The sequence below is a fragment of the Gopherus flavomarginatus genome, chromosome 5 (assembly GCF_025201925.1).
Source record: "Gopherus flavomarginatus isolate rGopFla2 chromosome 5, rGopFla2.mat.asm, whole genome shotgun sequence".
Classification (NCBI taxonomy): Eukaryota; Metazoa; Chordata; order Testudines; family Testudinidae; genus Gopherus; species Gopherus flavomarginatus.
In genome coordinates, this window is record NC_066621.1 from 27,553,467 (window position 1) to 27,572,330 (window position 18,864).

Here is an 18,864-nt window from a genome sequence, read left to right on the forward strand (position 1 = left end):
ATTGGCTGCAGGTGATCTAATCTGCCTGTCTAACTTAATTGGTTCTAGCAGGTTCCTGATTACTCTAGTGCAGCCCCAGCTCTTGTCACTCGGGGAACAGAAAACTACTCATCCAGTGACCAGTAGATTTGCCCTCTACCAGACTCCTCAACCCACTGGCCTGGGTCTGTCACAATATATATTGTCTTTTGTCTGGCAAAAAAAAGGTGCCTGGAACCTAAACCCCCACCCCCATTTACATTAATTCTTATGGGGAAATTGGATTCGCTTAACATCGTTTTGCTTAAAGTAGCATTTTTCATGAACACAATTACAATGTTAAGTGAGGAGTTACTGTGGTTACTACTTTTGTGTCTATAGAGTCCCTATTGCACAGGTGCCCTGATACATGATTGGGGCCCCTAAGCATTACTGCAATACAAATAATTCATTACATTGGTGATCTGACCTGGACTGGATTTGAACTAGTAATCTAGATCTGGATGGTTCTGTATTCCATAACCTGGCTTCTAGGCCATAGTTCCCAATGAAGAAATATTTACACTTTAAAATAAATGTTGAACGCAGTTCTTGTGGCTTTTAAGAAACCTGTTTGAAGGACTGTTTGATATGTTTTTTGAATTCACAACCTGAGATTATATAAAACGAGTGGACATATGAGCAACATGAGAACTGTGTTTGCTGCCAGTAATGCCCATAGGGAAAGAAAAAAATGAAGTTGGAAAGGCTAATAACTTTAACCTTAGTTCTTCAATCTTTGGCCTGTCAGTCATTTAATGAACAATAATCATCTTCAGTTTTGTCTTGGACCCTTGAAGTCCCAGTGTAGTTGCTAATTGACTAGCTGAAGTTTCAGATTGTCCTTGCTTAACTAACATAATGTACTATTACACTTCAGTGTTTGCTCCTTTCAGAGGATTTGACACTTGCCTTGTTTATATATATGTCCAATGATGCCAGAATATCTGCTCAGTGGTGATAGTTGAATGCAGCTCTCTGAGAAGAACATTTTCATGTAAAAGTATAGTTCTTTTCAGTGAACATTTCCAGCATGTATTGAAACACGATTGTTTTAGTGGCTTTGAAGATTCTTATTTAGTTTGTTAAACGGCAAAGTTATCTATGTATTCCTTCCTCTGGTCTTGCAGATCCCGAACGCTGGACAAACATTCCATTGTTAGTAAAAATCTTAAAATTAATAATAAATGAACTTTCTAATGCAATGGAAGCAAATGCATCTCGCCAGACAGCTGCAGACTGGAGTCAAGGTACGATACTGGGGTGGCTTTCTCCTTTCAGATGGTGAAGAATGAATGGAGTAGCTGAACTGCTAGCAAAAATATGGAATCTCATTAAAAATAGCTACTCTACTATACTAGAGAATTGGAAGGTAGCAAATATTGTACCTATATTGAAAAAGAGGTCTAGGGGGATTCATTAAATTACAGACCAGTCCACTTCACACACGTGCCTGGTAACTTGGTCAAAATGATAGTTGAAAATAGAATAACTGATCTGGAAGCTTACAGAATGGTAGGGTCTAACCCACACAGTTTCTCCAAAAGAAACTTTTGCTGCATTAATCTGTTAGAATTCTTTGAATGTGTCAAAGTAGTGGTGTAGCGAGGTGGACCCCCGCTCCTGCCCAGATGGGTTAAAAACAGCCCTGGGAGGGGGCTGTGGCTGGAGAAAGCAGCTTTTAGGCAGGGCTGATTGGGAAAGTGGCTGCAACTGGGGCCACGCCCCAGACAGACTCAGCTGGCCCTATAAAGGCAGAGAAGCCAGGGGCAGACGAGTCTCCCCCTGCCTGTAGAGAGAGATGGACCTGGCTGCAGGGAGCTAGACACAGGGTACCTGAGTGAAGCAGGGCTGGGGAAAGGTAGAGGAGCTGGGGAGCTCCAGCCTGGAAAGCCCCAGGCTGCGGCCTAGCACAAGGTCAACAGGTACTGGGGGTTGCAGTTGGCAGCCCAGGGGTAGGCCAAGGCAGCAGGTCCAAACCCAACCTTGCCAGTGATACTGATACTGCAGTCTGCCCCAGGGCACAGGGGCTAGACAATGACTGGCAGTAGCCATATACTGAGGCGAGGTGGGGATAGAGGGTGGGAGTTTCCCAGGAGGGGTGACCCTGAGAGAAAGGGGTTACTGCCAGAGGGCAGCACCCTATGTAAAAGGGCACCGGGTCCAGGGAGGGACATGGGGGCCAGAGAACAGGTGGATCACCGGCCTGCTAGGGCGCTCCAGAGCTGGAACGAGCTAATTCCCATGAGTCACCAGCAGGAGGCGCCTCAGGGGGTGAGTTTGCATGTCTACAAGTGGATAAAGAAGGAACCATTTTGACATAATCTAAACGTTCAAAAAGCACATTGACAAGGTCCGTCTTAAAAGGTTGCTAAAGAAAGTAGTTATAGAGCAAGGCACAAAATATTGTTTTTGATGTAACACATGGTCCGTTTTCATCATGGCACACGGTTAACAGCAGCATGCCTCAAGGTTCTGTGCTAAGACTTATTTTTAATAAAGATCTAGAAAAGGGAGTGAGCAGTGAGGTGGCAAAATTTGCCCATGAGTCACCCAAAATTATTGAGGTCTCGCTCAGGCAGGAAGTATTCACTGGATGCTGAAATGATCAGATGAATTTCTCTGGCCTCTGTTATTTAGGAGTTCAGATTAGATTATCCTAAGAGGTCCCTCTGGCATTAAAGTCTGTTATTCTGTGGCCCATTTCATGTCCCTAAGTCTGGTTCCCTGGAGTGGGGGAAACCTTTGGACCAGACACTGGTTCCCAAAACCATGTTCAGCTCTAATCGGTCTCAGAGTGGGAGCTAGTTGACACAGCCCATTACCATGGAAAAGTGTGCATTTCCATTGGTGCCAAAACAGGTGACTCGGTGCTTCCCCAGTGTTGGTTTCCAAAGAATCCTTGTTCTCAGTGCCTGGACCCACCTTACATTGGCACTGGTGCTGACCCTTTTCCCTGGCTGCCAGCACATTAGACCAAAGTACCAAATGGGTGCTGAATGCTCCTAATGGGTATCACTCCAGACCTGTGTTTCTGCTTCTGTCTGCTGCTCCTCATATCAAGGAGAGTAGGAGTAAGAACAGGAAGGAGGACCCCTGAACAGGACCACCCTAGAAAGAAACAGGAAAAGAGGCATTCTCACATTTCCTTAATTCAGAGGATTGCACCTCAGATTTAAAGCCATTAATGCTAGGGGCCAACCTGACTGGGAATGCCTAGGGACCAGAGGTGTGCACAAGGTGCGGACAAGCAGGGGCATGCCCCCCTCATAATCTGTATGTTCCTGCAACTTGGGGAAGGAGGAAGCAACAGAGCGGCTGGCTGCCAGCTGAGCTGCTCCTCTCCCCACCCCTACAGCTGCTGCTTCTCCTTCCTTGCTGCTGGAGTCCTACCCATTGCCTCTGCCGCCACTCCCCAACTCACCTCCATGGGCAGTCTGCAAAGCAAGCAGCAGCAGTGGGACTCCAGCAGCAGGGAAGGAGACGTGGTAGCTATAGAGTTGGGAAGAGGAGGAGCTCAGACAGCCACCCTGTGGCTTCCTCCCTCCCTGGTTGCAGGGACATGGAGAGTGCTGCTGCCAGGGGGGAGCTGCTGCCTCCTCACTGCTGGGCGTCCTGAGAAACCTTGGGGTTGGGGTCACGCGAGCCTTTCATTTTTGTGTGTCTAACATACCCCTCCAAAAGTGGTCAGATTTAAATTCCTGCACATGCACCTGCTAGGGACTCTCCAAAAGGTTTTTATGTGCAGATTCAGTTATCCTCCCCCATCGGGGTAGAGGTTTCCCTCCCTAACTCTCTAAACTATGAAAAGGTTCAGAGAAGGGCAACTAAAATGATTAGGGGTTTGGAACAGGTCCCATATGAGGAGAGATTAAAGAGGCTAGGACTTTTCAGCTTGGAAAAGAGGAGACTAAGGGGGGATATGATAGAGGTATATAAAATCATGAGTGGTGTGGAGAAAGTGAATAAGGAAGTTATTTACTTGTTCCCATAATATAAGAACTAGAGGCCACCAAATGAAATTAATGGGCAGAAGGTTTAAAACAAACAAAAGGAAGCTCTTCTTCACACAGCGCACAGTCAACCTGTGGAACTCCTTGCCTGAAGAGGTTGTGAATGCTAGGACTATAACAGGGTTTAAAAGAGAACTAGATAAATTCATGGAGGTTAAGGCCATTAATGGCTATTAGCCAGAATGGGTGTCCCTAAGCTCTGTTTGTCAGAGGATGTAGATGGATGGTAGGAGAGAGATTACTTGATCATTACCTGTTAGGTTCACTCCCTCTGGGACACCTGGCATTAGTCACGGTCAGTAGACAGGATCCTGGGCTCAATGGACCTTTGGTCAGACCCAGTATGGCCATTCTTATGTTCTCTATGGTCTGACTTTCTTGCAGGCATTTATATTTATAATTAGGGCCCTACTAAATTCATGATCTATTTTGGTCGATTTTATGGTCATAGGATTTAAAAATCATAAATTTCATGTTTTGAGCTATGTAAATCTGAAATTTCAGTGTGATAATTCCAGGAGTCTTTACCCAAAAAGGACTTTGGGGCAGAGGGGAGTCCTGACATTTCTCTGGCATTATCTGGACCGGTGATCTACTAGGTCACATCAATCCTTGACTCTGGGAGCCAGCCTTACCCTGCTCTGCTGTGAGAATCCCCACTCCCGGGCTGTTCACACACAACCTCTGGCATGTAAGCTGCTCCCAGCAATGTGACTGAGCACTTTTGGCCAGCTGCTGCGTGGATTGTGCAACCAAATGATGCTAGCCAATATCTCCGGTCCCAGACACAACCCTAGGAACCTACGTCTTGCAGTGTCCAGTTATGCACACTGGACACTGCAAGCTGATGAAAGTTTGTCAATTTAACAAAGAAATTGATATGTACCAGGCTTGTTATCCCAAGGGGAGTCTCTGACACACTTCAAACCAAACGCACTGCTTCAGGTAGAATAAACAACAAATTTATTAACTACAAAGGATAGATTTTAAGTGATAAGTCAAAGCCTAACAAGTCGGATTTGGTCAAATGAAATAAAAGCAGAACGCATTCTAAGCTGATCTTAACGCTTTCAGTGCCCTTACAAACTTAGATGCTTCTCACCACAGGCTGGCTGTTTGCCCTTCAGCCAGGCTTTCCCCTTTGATCAGCGTTTCAGTCGCTTGGTGGTGATATCTGTAGATGGAGGTGGAAAAGAGAGGAACAGCATAGCAAAGGTCTCTCCCTTTTATCATTCTTTCTTCCCTCTTGGCTTTGCCCCCCTCCCCCTTCAGAATCTGGTGAGCGTTACCTCATTGTAGTCCCAAACTGACCAAGGGAAGGGGGGTGACTCACTCAAGAGTCCAACAGATCCTTTGTTGCTGCCTAGGCCAGTGTCCTTTGTTCCTTTGAGGCTGGGCTGGGTTTGTCCCACACATGCCCTGATGAGGTGTGAACTGCCCTCTGCTCCTGGAGAGTTTTGCCTGGGCTTGTTTTAAGCCATGAGGACACATTTTCAGCCTCATAACTATATACATGAATTTACAGCCTATAACATTACTGTAACAACAATGCTCTGTGCATCATGAGCCTTCTGAAGACACCCGACATGACAAATTTTGCATTAGATACCACACAATCATTTTATAAGGATGAACATGGGGTGCAGTGTGTTCCCCCCGAGGCACAGAGCATCACAGGCAGGAGGTCACAAGGTTGTGGGGGGGAGGGGTTTGCAGTACTGCTACCCTTACTTCTAAGCGGCTGCTGGTAGCAGTGCTGCCTTTAGAGCTAGCTGTGCAGCTGGAGAGAAGCAGCTGCTGGCCAGGATCCCAACTCTGAAGGCAGAGCCACCGCCAAAAGCAGCACAGAAGAATGGCATGGTATGGTATTGCCACCTCTACTTCTGTGCTGTTGCCTGCAGAGCTGGGCCCTCAGTCAGCAGCCAGCACTCTCCAGCCGCCCAGCTCTGAAGGCAGCGCAGAAGTAAGGGTGGCAATACCGCAAACAAACACACCCCTCCAGTAACCTTGTGACACATACACCCACCCACAATTCCCTTTTGGATCAGACTCCCAATTTGAGAAACACTTATCTCCCCTGTGAAATCCATGAAGTATAGAGTAAAAGCACACAAAAGACCAGATTTGATGGGTGGAGACCGGATTTCACAGTCCATGACACGTTTTTCGCGGCCAAGAATTTGGTAGGGCCCTATTTATGTCTGGATTCTATCTATTGGCTTTAAAGATATAAGCATGCCAATACACTGCCTTCCTTGATCTGTACACATGGGCATAATTCATTTCTGCTCCTGTGCTGTTTAATGAGGGACTGCATATTCTGTGGGTAATGTTTATCTGTCTTGAACTGGTGTTTTCTATGTGGCTTTAAGATGCTTTTTTTCATCAACAGAGGACTCCAGTGATATGTGGGAAGATCGGGAAGATGAAGAGGATGAAGATGAAGGTTTAGCTGGACAACTTTTATCAGATATTCTTGCCACAAACAAGTACGGTAAGCAGAACAGTTACATTCACTGTTCAAAAGAACATGCAGCTCTGAAAGTTACATTTCTCTTGATGTCTGCTCAGTATATAGTATGGAGGCCAGGGAAATAACCTGGAATGGAAGACACAGTAGAAAGGGAAGAGCAAAAAATGCATCCTTGAACAGAGACTGTATGTTCATAGACTAGAAGATATCAAACAACAGAGCATCTTTTGAGGCTCAGGGTTTGTCTACACTTAAAATGCTACAGCAGCATAGCTGCGCCACTGCACTGCTGCAGCATAGACACTACCTATGCTGAGAGAAGGGATTCTCCCATCAACATAGGTAATCTGCCACCCCAAGAGGCTGTAACGAGGTCAACAAAAGCATTCTTCCATCAACATAGTGCTGTCTACCCGAGGACTTTGGTCAGCTTAACTGCACCACTCGAGTGTGGATTTTTCGCATCCCTGAGCAATGTAGTTTTGCTGACCTAATTTTCTAGTGTAGACCAGGCCTCAGTGAGTCTCAAGTACTAATTCGGCTTCACAACACTGTCATGAGGTAGGTATAAATATGGTTTACAAATGGGAAAACTGAAGCTCAGAGGTGAAGTCACAAAATGAGAGTCTCAGAACTGAATAGAACCCAAATTTCCCAACTAAGTCCTGTGTTCTTGTAGGAAGAAGTTGTGTGTGATCCTGAAGTGATAGGTATTTAAAGGGAAAGGGAGCTGTGGGTATATGATCTGGAGGGTTAAGGAGAAAAGGTGGATGTATAATTTGAAGAGAGAATCTTACTTGGTACAGCCAAGGCAACTTAAATGAATTGTTTCACTGCACTGGCAGAAGCATAGGAGACTGAAATCTATCATGATGCATTGGCTCTGCTGCAGATAACATGGCAAGACAAATTCATGTAGGTAGCTTTAATGAGAGGGAAACTTATCCAGATTCTTTTGTAGCCCAAGGAAGACTTTCTTCAACTTTACCATGTCTCAGTGAGAGAGAGCCTTTTCTCAATATTCAATGGAAGTGTTTCCTGTCTGACTAATGTATGAAATGTACCTAATAAAGGATGTATTTGTGTCCGGTACTGAGGTGGTAAGCCAAGGGTATCTCAGTATGGAGCAATTAATTTCATGCCACAGTACAAGATCACTAATGTGTGCACATGTTTGTACATATAAGGAATGACAAACACCTGTGTTGTGCTACTTGGACTCTTGTCTCAGCTGTGAGTGACTAAAGGCTCCTGGCCCTCCTTATCCTGCCATTTTTCACTGCCCTCAGCCCATTTAAAATAAAAGTTGCTAGTTTCTTTTAAATGGAATTTTTATCCAGAATGACACTTCCCTGTTAAAATCTGCGGATCTCCTGGAGTTAGGGGCCTAGTGAGATGCATCCTGAAATAATAGCCAGCTTGTCCTTCACTATAAACACCTGTGCTTTTGTGTTGCCAGATGAGGATTACTATGATGATGATGAAGAGGATGATCCAGATGCATTAAAGGACCCCCTTTATCAAATAGATCTACAGGTGATGTATTAGAATGAGTTTTGCAGTCTGATTCCTATTGCCTATTTATTCTAGTTATTCATTATATTTTACTTTCTTATATAGTATCTGTAACAAAATACAGAGCCCCCTGAGCACTAAAAGGAGAGTACTTTTCTGTATTTTTATTCAGTTCACTGGAATTGCTCTGGAAGTGCCAGAGGATGCATATTATTACTGTTATTTGTATTACTGTAGCATCCAGGCGGGGACCCAGAACCCCTGTGCAAACAGAACAAAAAGACAGCCCCTCCCCCAAAGACTTTCCAGTATAAGACCAGAGACAACAGATGGATACAGACAGACAGGGGAGCACAAGGAAATAATGGTCAGCCTGGTGGGCAGTGGTCTCAGCACATCAACAGCATAACTTAATTTTTTTTTGTCATCAGGGCAAAGGAGAGTTTTTAGGAGAGTTTTGAAGGAGGCTGAGGTAGCTTTGCAGATGTTTATGGGGAGTGCCTCCCAGGTGAGAAGGCAGCCTGAAATAAAACACCAAGGCACTTGTTTACAAATTTAACCAGTGGGCCATGGAGGCTGGCATCCTGAACCATCTGGAAGCAAGCAATCAGCGTGATGGCAATTGAGAGATAAGGAGGGTGGAGATAAAATCCCTGAAAGTGAAGACCAGCAGTTTACGTTTGATGCAGTAGAGAAGGGGGAGTCAATGGAGGGATTCAGAGGGGTGACGCGGTCAAAGCAACAAGCTAGGAAGAAGAGGTGCTTTCTATGACTTATCTCTGCTGCAGGAATGACTTATGAGTTGGAAATGTATTTTTTTTATGTGAAAGATAGAAATTGGATTCGAGTGAATAAACCTTGTAGCATATAGGACCGAGTGTCTGTGCTAGTGGATTCTGAGAGTTTTCAATAAATGGTTAAGATTTTTGGAACAAATAGATGAAATGTAAAGCTGGTGTGTATGGTATTACGAGTACTAAACTGGCAATTTGCCAAGATTCCAACGGCCAGCAACTAACTTGCAAGAAGTCTGGAGGATAACAGAATCCTAAAAAAAAAAAATAAATAAAATCAACCAGTAGTGTGGATTTAAAACCTATGTTAAAAGTGTTGCTAAGTTTGCAAAGTCAAGTGCTCAGGTTAAAAAACAAATGCTAGAATCAGGGCTGCATGTGCAACATTAATTCTGGCATAGTTTGCGTCTCTGAAGCTTGGTTAGGTCTCTCTGTAGCTCCTCAGCTTTCTCTGACTTAATTATCCTAAATAACTGTCATCTGAAAATTCTGCCAGCTCACTGTGCCCACCCCCTTTCCTAGTTTGATATATTAAACATTGGGCCTACTGTGGAACTTTGAGGCATTCGGCTGTTAACCTTTGTGTTTGGTTCGTGACAATTGACTCTTACCCTGACTGCTTAGATTCTTTAATAGCCTGTTAGGATGGACCTTATCAAAGACCTGTCAAAAGTTTAAATAAACTGATTCATAGATTCTAAAGTACAAAGGGTCCTTTGTGATCATCTAATCTGACTTGTATAACACAGGCCACAGGACTTCCCTGAATTAATTCCTGTTTGAACTACAGTGTGGCTTTTTGAAAAAGTTTTTAGTAATGGAGAATTCACTGCAACCAGTGTTTAATTTATTTTTTTTTAAAAAATATAAAGATCCCTGGTCTCAAGCAATAAAGATGGTGTTTTCCGCACAGCATGACCTCGCAAGCATTGTACGTGTGAGGTCATGCCTTGCACGCCACCAGAAGAGGTGCCATGGCTGAGTCCCGGCACAAATTAAGCTCTGACCACAACCCTGGGTCAGTTGTTTCAGTGGATAATTACCCTCATTGTTAAAGATTTGTTCCTTATTTCTAGTCTGAATTTGTCCAGCTTCAACTTCCAGCTATTAAATTTAGTTAAACCTTTGTCTTCTAGATTGGAGAGTCTTCCTCTATGATCAAATCTCTGTTCCTCCTGTCAACTAGTTCTTTTATCCATTAATCTATTGACATGTTTCGAGAATTCTAATAAATTTGTGAGGCACAATCTTCCTTTGCAGAAACTGTGCTGATTAGACCCTATCGTAACATGATATTCCAAATGTTTTATTCTATTTTTAATTATCATTTCAACCAGTTTACCAGGAACAGAGGTGTAAGACTTTATGCCCAGTAAAGGCACCCATAGACTCACCCCCCCAGTCCCCCAGCGAATCTTTAAAGTACATTTGAAGTTGAGATGGAAATAGCAGACATACTTGTTGGAAGTCTATGAGTAAGGATAAAAGATTTTTTTTAAAGGAATGTCATAGTAGAGGTCTACTATAGATCACCTAGCAAAGAAGAAGAGGTCCATGCAACTTTTTTTTAAAATAACTAACAAAATCATCCATAGTACAAGACTTGGTATTGATGAGGGACTTCAACTACCTAGACATCTCTTGGGAAAATAATACATCAGGGCACAGATTATCCAACAAGTTCTTGGAATGCACTGGAGACAGTATTTTATTTCAGAAGCTGGAGAATGCAACTAGGGGAGAGGCTGATCTCAATTTGATTTTGACAGATAGGGAGGAACTGGTTCAGAATTTGAAAGTGGAAGGCAGCTTGTGTGAAAATGATCATGAAATGATAGAGTTCATGATTCTAAGGAATGGAAGGAGGGAAAACAGCAGAAGAAAGAAAATGGATTTCAAGAATACAGACTTTTGCAAACTCAGGGAGCTGGTGGGTAAGATCCCATGGGAAGCAAGCCTAAGGGGGAAAACAATGGGAGAGAGTTGACAACTCTTTCAAAGAGATTAAGGGTACAAAAGCAAACTATCCCACCGCATAGGAAAGATAGGAAGTATGGCAAGAGACCACCCTGGCTTAACCAGGAGATTTTCAATTATCTGAAACTTAGTTTTAACTTTTTGTAGAACTCTATGTCAAATTACTTAGGATGACTATAAAAAAACACAAGTATATAGGACAGACTTAGAAAGGCCATGGCACAAAATGAGATTAAACTAGCTAGAGAAAGAAAGGGTAACAGAAAACATTCCACAAATACATGAGAAACAAGAGGAAGACCACAGAGAGGGTAGGATCAATGAGGGTGGAGGAGAAATAACAGAAAATGTAGAAATGGCAGAAGTGCTTGATGCCCTTTTTGGTTTTCACCAAGAAGATTAGAAGTGATCCAATCAAACACCAGTGAAAATTAGATAGGATTTGAGGCTAAAATAGGAAAAGAACAAGTTAAAAATTACTTAATTATATGTCTTCAAGTCAAGACAGAAAATATCATATTGCCTATTGTGACAGATCTAAACCAGTGGGGTACAGGAGTCTGGTAGAGGGCAAATATACTGGTCACTGGATGAGTAGTTTTCTGTTCCCTGAGTGACCAGAGCAGGGGCTGCACTAGAGTAATCAGGAACCTGCTAGAACCAATTAAGGCAAACAGGCTGATTAGATCACCTGCAGCCAATCAAGGCAAGCTAATCAGGGCAGCTGGGTTTAAAAAGGAGCTCACTCCAGTCAGGTGGGGAGGAGCCAGAGAAGAGGAAGTGTGTGTGAGGAGCTGGAGCAAAAGGCACAAGGAGCTGAGAGTGAGAGGCTGTGCTGCTGGAGGACTAAGAAGTACAAGCATTATCAGACACCAGGAGGAAGGTCCTGTGGTGAGGATAAAGGTGGTGTTTGGAGGAGGCCATGGGGACGTAGCCCAGGGAGTTGTAGCTGTCATGCAGCTGGTACAGGAGGCACTATAGACAGCTGAAATCCACAGGGCCCTGGGCTGGAACCCGGTGTAGAGGACGGGCCTGGGTTCCCCCCAAACCTCCCAACTCCTGATCAGACACAGGAGAAATTGACCCAGACTGTGAGGAAGATCACTGAGGTGAGCAAATCTGCCAATAAGCGCAAGACTCACCAAGGTAGAGGAGGAACTTTGTCATACTATAAATAAATCCATGGTACACCCACATTTTGAATACTGTCTTCAAATGTGGTTGCCCCATCTCAAAGAAGAGATATTGGAATTGTAAAAAGTATAGAAAAGTGCAACAAAAATGCGTAGGGGTATGGAATGGCTTCCATATGAGGATAGATTAATAAAACTGATTTTTCAGCTTGGAAAAGAGACAACTAAGGGGGGATATGATAAAGGTCTATAAACATGAATGGTGTGAAGAAAGTAAATAAGGACGTGTTATTTACTCCTCGGAACACAAGTAGTAGGGGTCACCAAATGAAATTAGTAGGCAGGAGATTTAAAACAAACAAAAGGAAGTATTTCTTCACACAACGCACAATCAACCTGTGGAACTCTTTGCCAGAGGATGTTGTGAAGACCAAGATTATAACAGGGTTCAAAAAAGAACTAGATAAATTCATGGAGGATAGGTCCATCAATGGCTATTAGCCAGGATGGGCAGGGATGTTGTCCCTAGCCTCTGTTTGCCAGAAACTGGGAATGAATGACAGGGAATAGATCACTTGATGATTACCTGTTCTGTTCATTCCCTCTGAAGCACCTGGTATTGGCCACTGTCAGAAAACCGAATACTGGGCTAAATGGACCTTTGGTCTGACCCAGTGTGGCTGTTCTTATGTTAGAGTCAGCAGGACATGATGAAATTCATCCTAAATACTCAAGGAGCTGATTGAGGAGATAACTGATCCATCAGCAGTTATCTTCAAAAACTCATGGATAGGGCCCTACCAAATTCATAGCCATGAAAAATGCATCATGGACCATGAAATGTGGTCTTCTGAGTGCTTGTACCCTATACTATACAGATTTCACAGGGAAGACCAGCGTTTCTCAAACTGGGGATCCTGACCCAAAAGGGAGTTGCAGGGAGGTCGCAAGGTTATTTGAGGAGGAGTTGCGGTATTGCCACCCTTACTTCTGTGCTGCCTTCAGAGCTGGGCGGCAAGCTCTAAAGGCAGCACCCCACCAGCAGCAGTGCAGAAATAAGGGTGGCAATACCATATACCATGCCACCTTTACTTCTGCGCTGCTGCCTTCAGAGCTGGGCATCCAGAGAGTGGTGGCTGCTGACTGAGGGCCCAGCTTTGCAGGCAGCAGCGCAGAAGTAAGGGTGGCAATACCATACCATTCCAAGTTACTTCTGCACTGCTACTGGCGGCGGCTTTGCCTTCAGAGCTGGGATCTCAGCCAGTAGCCACCTTTTTCTGTGCCCAACTCTGAAGGCAGTGCTGCCACAATAACACAGAAGTAAGGGTAGCAGTACCCCAATCCCCCCGCAATAACTTTGTGACCCCCCCCTTGCTCTTTTTTGGGTCAGGACCCCTACAATTATAACACCATGAAATCTCAGATTTATTATTTTTAAAATCCTATGACTGTGAAATTTACCAAAATGAACCATGAATTTGGTAGGGCCCTACTCATGGAAGACAGGAGAGATTCGAGTCTGTGATATTTCATCTTTATTACCAGAAAAGGCTAAGTTTCCTTAATTAGTGCAGTGTTTGGATGTTCTGGCATAAGTAAGTATCAGAGGGGTAGCCGTGTTAGTCTGGATCTGTAAAAGCAGCAAAGAATCATGTGGCACCATATAGACTAACAGACGTTTTGGAGCATGAGCTTTCATGGGTGAATACCCACTTTGTCAGATGCATGTAGTGGAAATTTCCAGGGGCAGGTGTGTGTGTGTGTGTGTGTGTGTATATATATATGTGTGTGTGTGTGTGTATATATATATATATATTTTTATATATATATATATTTTTATATATATATATTTTTATATATATAAAAATAAAACCTCGTTATCTCTAGCTTGCTTGCATATATATATACCTGCTCCTGGAAATTTCTACTACATGCATCTGACGAACTGGGTATTCACCCACGAAAGCTCATGCTCCAAAACGTCTGTTAGTCTATAAGGTGCCACAGGATTCTTTGCTGCTTTGGCATAAGTAAGACGTGGGGCTTTATGTTGAACAAAGAGAATGAAAGGATATTGAACAACTGTATCATTCTCTGGGCATCCTCCATCCTGTGCACTGAATGATGCTGAGTTCCCGTGAAAAAAATATTACACAACTGTGTTAACAACTTGTCAAAATGTATACATGAAAGGGGTCAAAATTAAAGCTATACAGGCAACTAAGTTTCAGGCATTTCATGAATATTTAGTGCTTGACTTTGTCTCTTAACATTCTTTTTTTATGGTTCATTTCTGTGTAACTTCCTAGTTTAAAAAAAAAAAAAGTTCTAGTACAGGGAGTGGGCAAATTTTTTGGCCCGAGGGCCACATCTAGGTGAGGAAGTTGCATGCAGGGCCATGAATGTATGACTGAGGCAGGGAGTTGGGGTGCGGGGGGGTGTGCAGTGTTCAGGAAGGGGCTCAGGGCAAGGGGTTGGGTTGCAGGAGGGGGGTGGGCTGTACGAGGGGGCTCATGGCAGTGGGTTGGGATGCAGAATGCGGGAGGGGGCTCAGGGTAGGAGGTTGGGGTGCAGCAGGGGGTTGAGGTGCAGGGGGCTCGGCAGGGAGTTGGGGTGCAGGGTGTGGCAGGGAGCTCAGGACAAAGGGGTTGAGGTGCAGTAGGGATGCAGCAAGGAGCTCAGGGCTGGGGGTTGGGGTGCAGGAAGGCTGCGGCAGGGGTTTGGGGTGTGGGCTCTGGCACGATGCCATTTACCTGGAGCGGCTCTGGGGGCCCGCAGCGCCATGGAGGTGGCAATCCCACAGGCTGGATCCAGCTTGCAGGCTGTAGTTTGCCCACTCTTGTTCTAGTATGTGCAGCTCTCAACACGGGCACTTCAACTTCGGAAAAAAAAGGTCAGAGAATTTAACATTGAGATTTCTGCAGAAGCACAAGGGGACTGAGTTGAGATTGCATTGGAATCCTTAATTCTGGCATTTCCTGACTTTTGAGTATGTGACTTTTCAGCCTTAACATTCTTTTAATGATTTTTGGAGGCAATTTCTAAATTGAAAAAGATAAAACAAATTCCATCACATGGAACTGTATTGATCCCCACTTGAATCATTAGCAGGGTTTTGACCTTTAGATCCATACCATAGAAACTCTGGCTAATGGAGTAACTGATAGCAGTAGTATGCTGCCATCCTCTGTGTGGACCTGCCATGACAGGAGGATGACACACACTTGGCCAGTGGGTTTCACAACTACTTGCCATGAGCAAAGAAAAGTCTAGATTGAGGAGTCCCAGGTTCCTCCAGGTTCTACAGAGGAGTGTACTTTTCTGCCCCTGCACCCCCTCCAACACTGTCTCTGTGCTCCTATCTACCCTTATCCTGTCCCCCTCCTCTTCTGTGCCCCCCCCCCCACCAGGTCCTGTATCCACTGCATTTCCCCTTCCAGCTATTTTCCTCTTCCCCTCTGCTTTTTTCTAATCCTCAGTCTCCTCTTGTAACTCTTTCACCATGTTCCCTCCCCCTATTCCTTAGTCCTTTGCATCAGCCTGCTTTCTCCTCACTTCACACAATTTTCATTAAGGGGAAACTAGGCAAGTATTTAAGAGGAAAACTTCTGGACTGAGGTATATTAAGTCGTGAAATAGTCTGTCAGGAAAAGATGGAAGCTTTGTCATTTGTGACTTTTAGAACTAGATTTGACAAAATACTTTATGCTAGAGAGAATAGTCAGGGGTTGGCTCGGAGATAGAGTAGGTAATCTGATAGAAAAGACCTGTCTTTGAATCTAGGGAACAGATTGTAGCAACACTTATCTCCACTGCAGAGCTACTCACAGAGACTACACAATGCTCAGTCTTGAGTGAATAATCTGACTGGCTCTGTGGTCTCTGGGCTACACCTTGGCTAGTGCTCTGAAACCACATTTGGCCTGGAGGTTGCACTTGGCCTGCTTGTTTGACATGTACTTTGAAGCCTAATGCAGCATGGCCTGTCTTGTCTGCTGAGCACAGTGGTCCTTCCCCTCCACTTTGCATTAGTGCTCGCTCACTTTCTTTTCTCATGTTATGCAATCTTTAACTCCCCAAGTTAAGCAATGATAGATGTATTGAATTATATTAACTTGGTTCCTTGTCGTCTTCCTCCTAGGCCTATCTCACTGATTTCCTGTGTCAGTTTGCACAGCAGCCTTGCTATGCAATGTTCTCAGACCATCTCAATGAGAACGAGAGAAGAGTGCTTGAGGCCATTGGCATATGAACCGTGCAGAGACAATATTGATCATATCGGGACAATATTTTTCTGGCTTATTCCATGTTTTGTGATTAAACATGAAACTTTTTCCAGTGTTCACCTGTTGTTACAGATGTGATCTTCCTCCTCACGAAGTATTGAGCCTTGTCATATCATGACTCTGTTAAGGGAAGGATTATAGAGAAAGCTCTGAAGACTGAGCTTTGCACTCTGCTCTCACCAAGGGAACACTTTCGTTTTTCACAAAAAAAAACTTTCCAGGAGGTCCTTAAAATAATGTGTCCTTAAATATTTTTAAAAATAAACTTTATATTTGCCTCTGAAGAGGCACGTAACTGAGTTTCACAAACACAGTTGGACAGAACGAGAAAGGAATCAGGTCTTTTGTAGGTTGCTTGGATGTGTTTTGAGACTTTGGAAGTTTTGTCCCTCTTCGCACTTGCATAACACATACAGGGTAAATATCTTCATCTTACCATGTGACTTTTTTATAGAACTGTAGACACTTTTATCAAAGAGATGCCTAAATGGTATGGAATCTGTTTACAAGAGTTTGGATGGGAAGCTGAAATAATAAAATTAAATGAACATCTTGTTTTGTACTGTGGGTAGGGGCTTCCATCTAGTCTCTAACATTGCATCAGTTCTTTGCTAAAGCTTTTACATGCACGTGCTGAAAGGAAGCTACCACTTAAATCTCAATTCTTTTGGAATGTGGCTACTGAAGACTGGTTTTATTGAACACAAACAACCATAATTTTTTGCCAAAAAAAAAAATGTATATTTAACGTTCTCTTTACTCCATAAAAACAATTATCTGAAATACTTTGCTTCCTTCACACTCCTGAGGCTTGTATGAAGTGGGTAAGCTAGAGTCCACAAATTAGTATGTGTATTTTTATAGAGTGGTAAAATAACATTACAAACTGATTTATCCATAAGTACAGAGTGATGTATCTCACAACACCTCTTTGCCTTTTGTTCCCTGTTGGGGAAAATGAAAATAAAACTACTAAAATATACACACTGGTATTTTCTTTTAAAACAGATTTCTAGAAGTAAATCATTACATTTTATACGTATTTACCCTTTAAAACTCCTCCTTTTAACTGTACCCTAGAGACTATTGGCTTTGTCTCATAGTAGTCTTCTGGGCAGGAGGGGAACCCCGTAACTGACTCTGCAGCTTCCATTTCCTTTTAGGCAGAAAACCACTAAAACCCCTTTTCCTGTAGGGTCCATCAGGTAACTCTCTTCAGGGAGTAATGTGCCACATCTGCAAACCTTCCTTACAAGCAAGCTTGCCAAATAGTTCACTATACCTGTGCCAGTGTTGGTCTTTTAAATGGTTAAAGCAGGGGGAGAGAGACAAAGAAGCCCAATACAAGATTCTACTTCTCCCCACAGCTCCTCACAAAGCTTGTGTGACCTTAAGCCTTGCTGGTCTAACTTAGGATGTGGTTCTTCTCTCTTCCTCAGCTGAGATAACAAATTAACTCTCCTTTTTAGTAACCCAGGGAAAACTGATGCTCCAGGTCTGAGGGTTGGTGGTTCTTAGTTTTATTTTTCAAAAATAACATTTAAAAAGGCAACATGACTGCCCTCAACTTCCTGAAGCAGTGATGGAAATAGGAGGGCCAACACAATCTGTCATTGCATGTGAATGGAGTTGAAAGGGTTAAGTGCTGTGAGATGCAGTAGGATGTCCTCTACAAACTCTGACTTGTGTGCCAAGCCTGCTTTCTCAGAGTTTAACAAAAAATAAATGGCTTGAAATCCTGAGGTAGCTGTGCTGACAAATCAGCTTATCTCCCAAAATGAGTAAAGGAAGGCTACGTAATGCTGTAGCACTTCTTTGGCATGATAGCTGATGAAGTTTTGCTCCTAAATATTGGAGAAGACTTGTGCTGCACAGTGCATGTTTGTAGGATGCTGGTACACGGTGGTGCTGAAAATACAAAACAGAAAAGAGTAAAGATCTAAACCACAGGGCATATTGCAGAATGCAGAAAAGAGCCATCAAACGTTAATTGTTTGATGTCCCATATATTGGAAACAGAGTTCTAAAATAGGATCATGCACACTTCCAGGTAAGTGAAGGACCAGATGTTTGAAGGTAACAGTGTGTTTGGTGGCATGGAAAATGGACAGACTTGAAGTCTGGCCAACTGATCTAAGTTGGTGGGGACTTCAGGAATGTTGATATGCTGTCTGCAGGAGGCCCACTGGAGTCAGATCTTACGCAGTGTGCACCTTAATTTTGCTTAACATATTTTGATTTTTCTTAGCACATTAAAAAATTATAGGTTTAAACAAGAGCATGAAACCTGGAGACAATTTGGTACTAACATTGTGGCTCTCCCTTATTTTGTGTTAAAGGATTTCTCTGGTGTTGCCCAGGCCTATTTCCATCTATGAATAAATTAGGGGCAGCTTCTTCTGGAGCTCCCTTCAGTGCCCTTCGTTATGTTGGTTAGCATCTGTTGCTGTCTAGCATGTCTATTGAATGAGCCATTTGTTCTTTACTTCCAATAAGAACTGCTGGATACAGAGACATTGCACAAAATTCTGACGTTTGGGAAGGTTCGCCCCTTTAGTAACTTAGTGCTTCCTTTGTTCAAGTACCCACTGGAGTCTTGGAGTGTTCCTGAAACATCTTACCTCTGTCCAACCCCCCTCCCTGGGGCTGGGAGTG

At 43.6% G+C, this 18,864-nt stretch overlaps 1 protein-coding gene across 2 annotated transcripts in view; it reads left to right on the plus strand.

The window, feature by feature from the left end:
- Nucleotides 1-17,191, plus strand: part of IPO9 (importin 9) — a 194,781-nt gene extending 177,590 nt beyond the window's left edge. For both annotated transcript variants that reach the window (XM_050956106.1, XM_050956107.1), the window contains 4 exons: nucleotides 1,149-1,268; nucleotides 6,424-6,525; nucleotides 7,964-8,040; nucleotides 16,065-17,191. In XM_050956106.1, the coding sequence (XP_050812063.1) occupies nucleotides 1,149-1,268; nucleotides 6,424-6,525; nucleotides 7,964-8,040; nucleotides 16,065-16,175 (410 nt within the window). In that variant the 3' untranslated portion in view covers nucleotides 16,176-17,191. The remainder of the gene's footprint in view (nucleotides 1-1,148; nucleotides 1,269-6,423; nucleotides 6,526-7,963; nucleotides 8,041-16,064) is intronic.
- The last annotated feature ends 1,673 nt before the right edge of the window (nucleotides 17,192-18,864 follow it).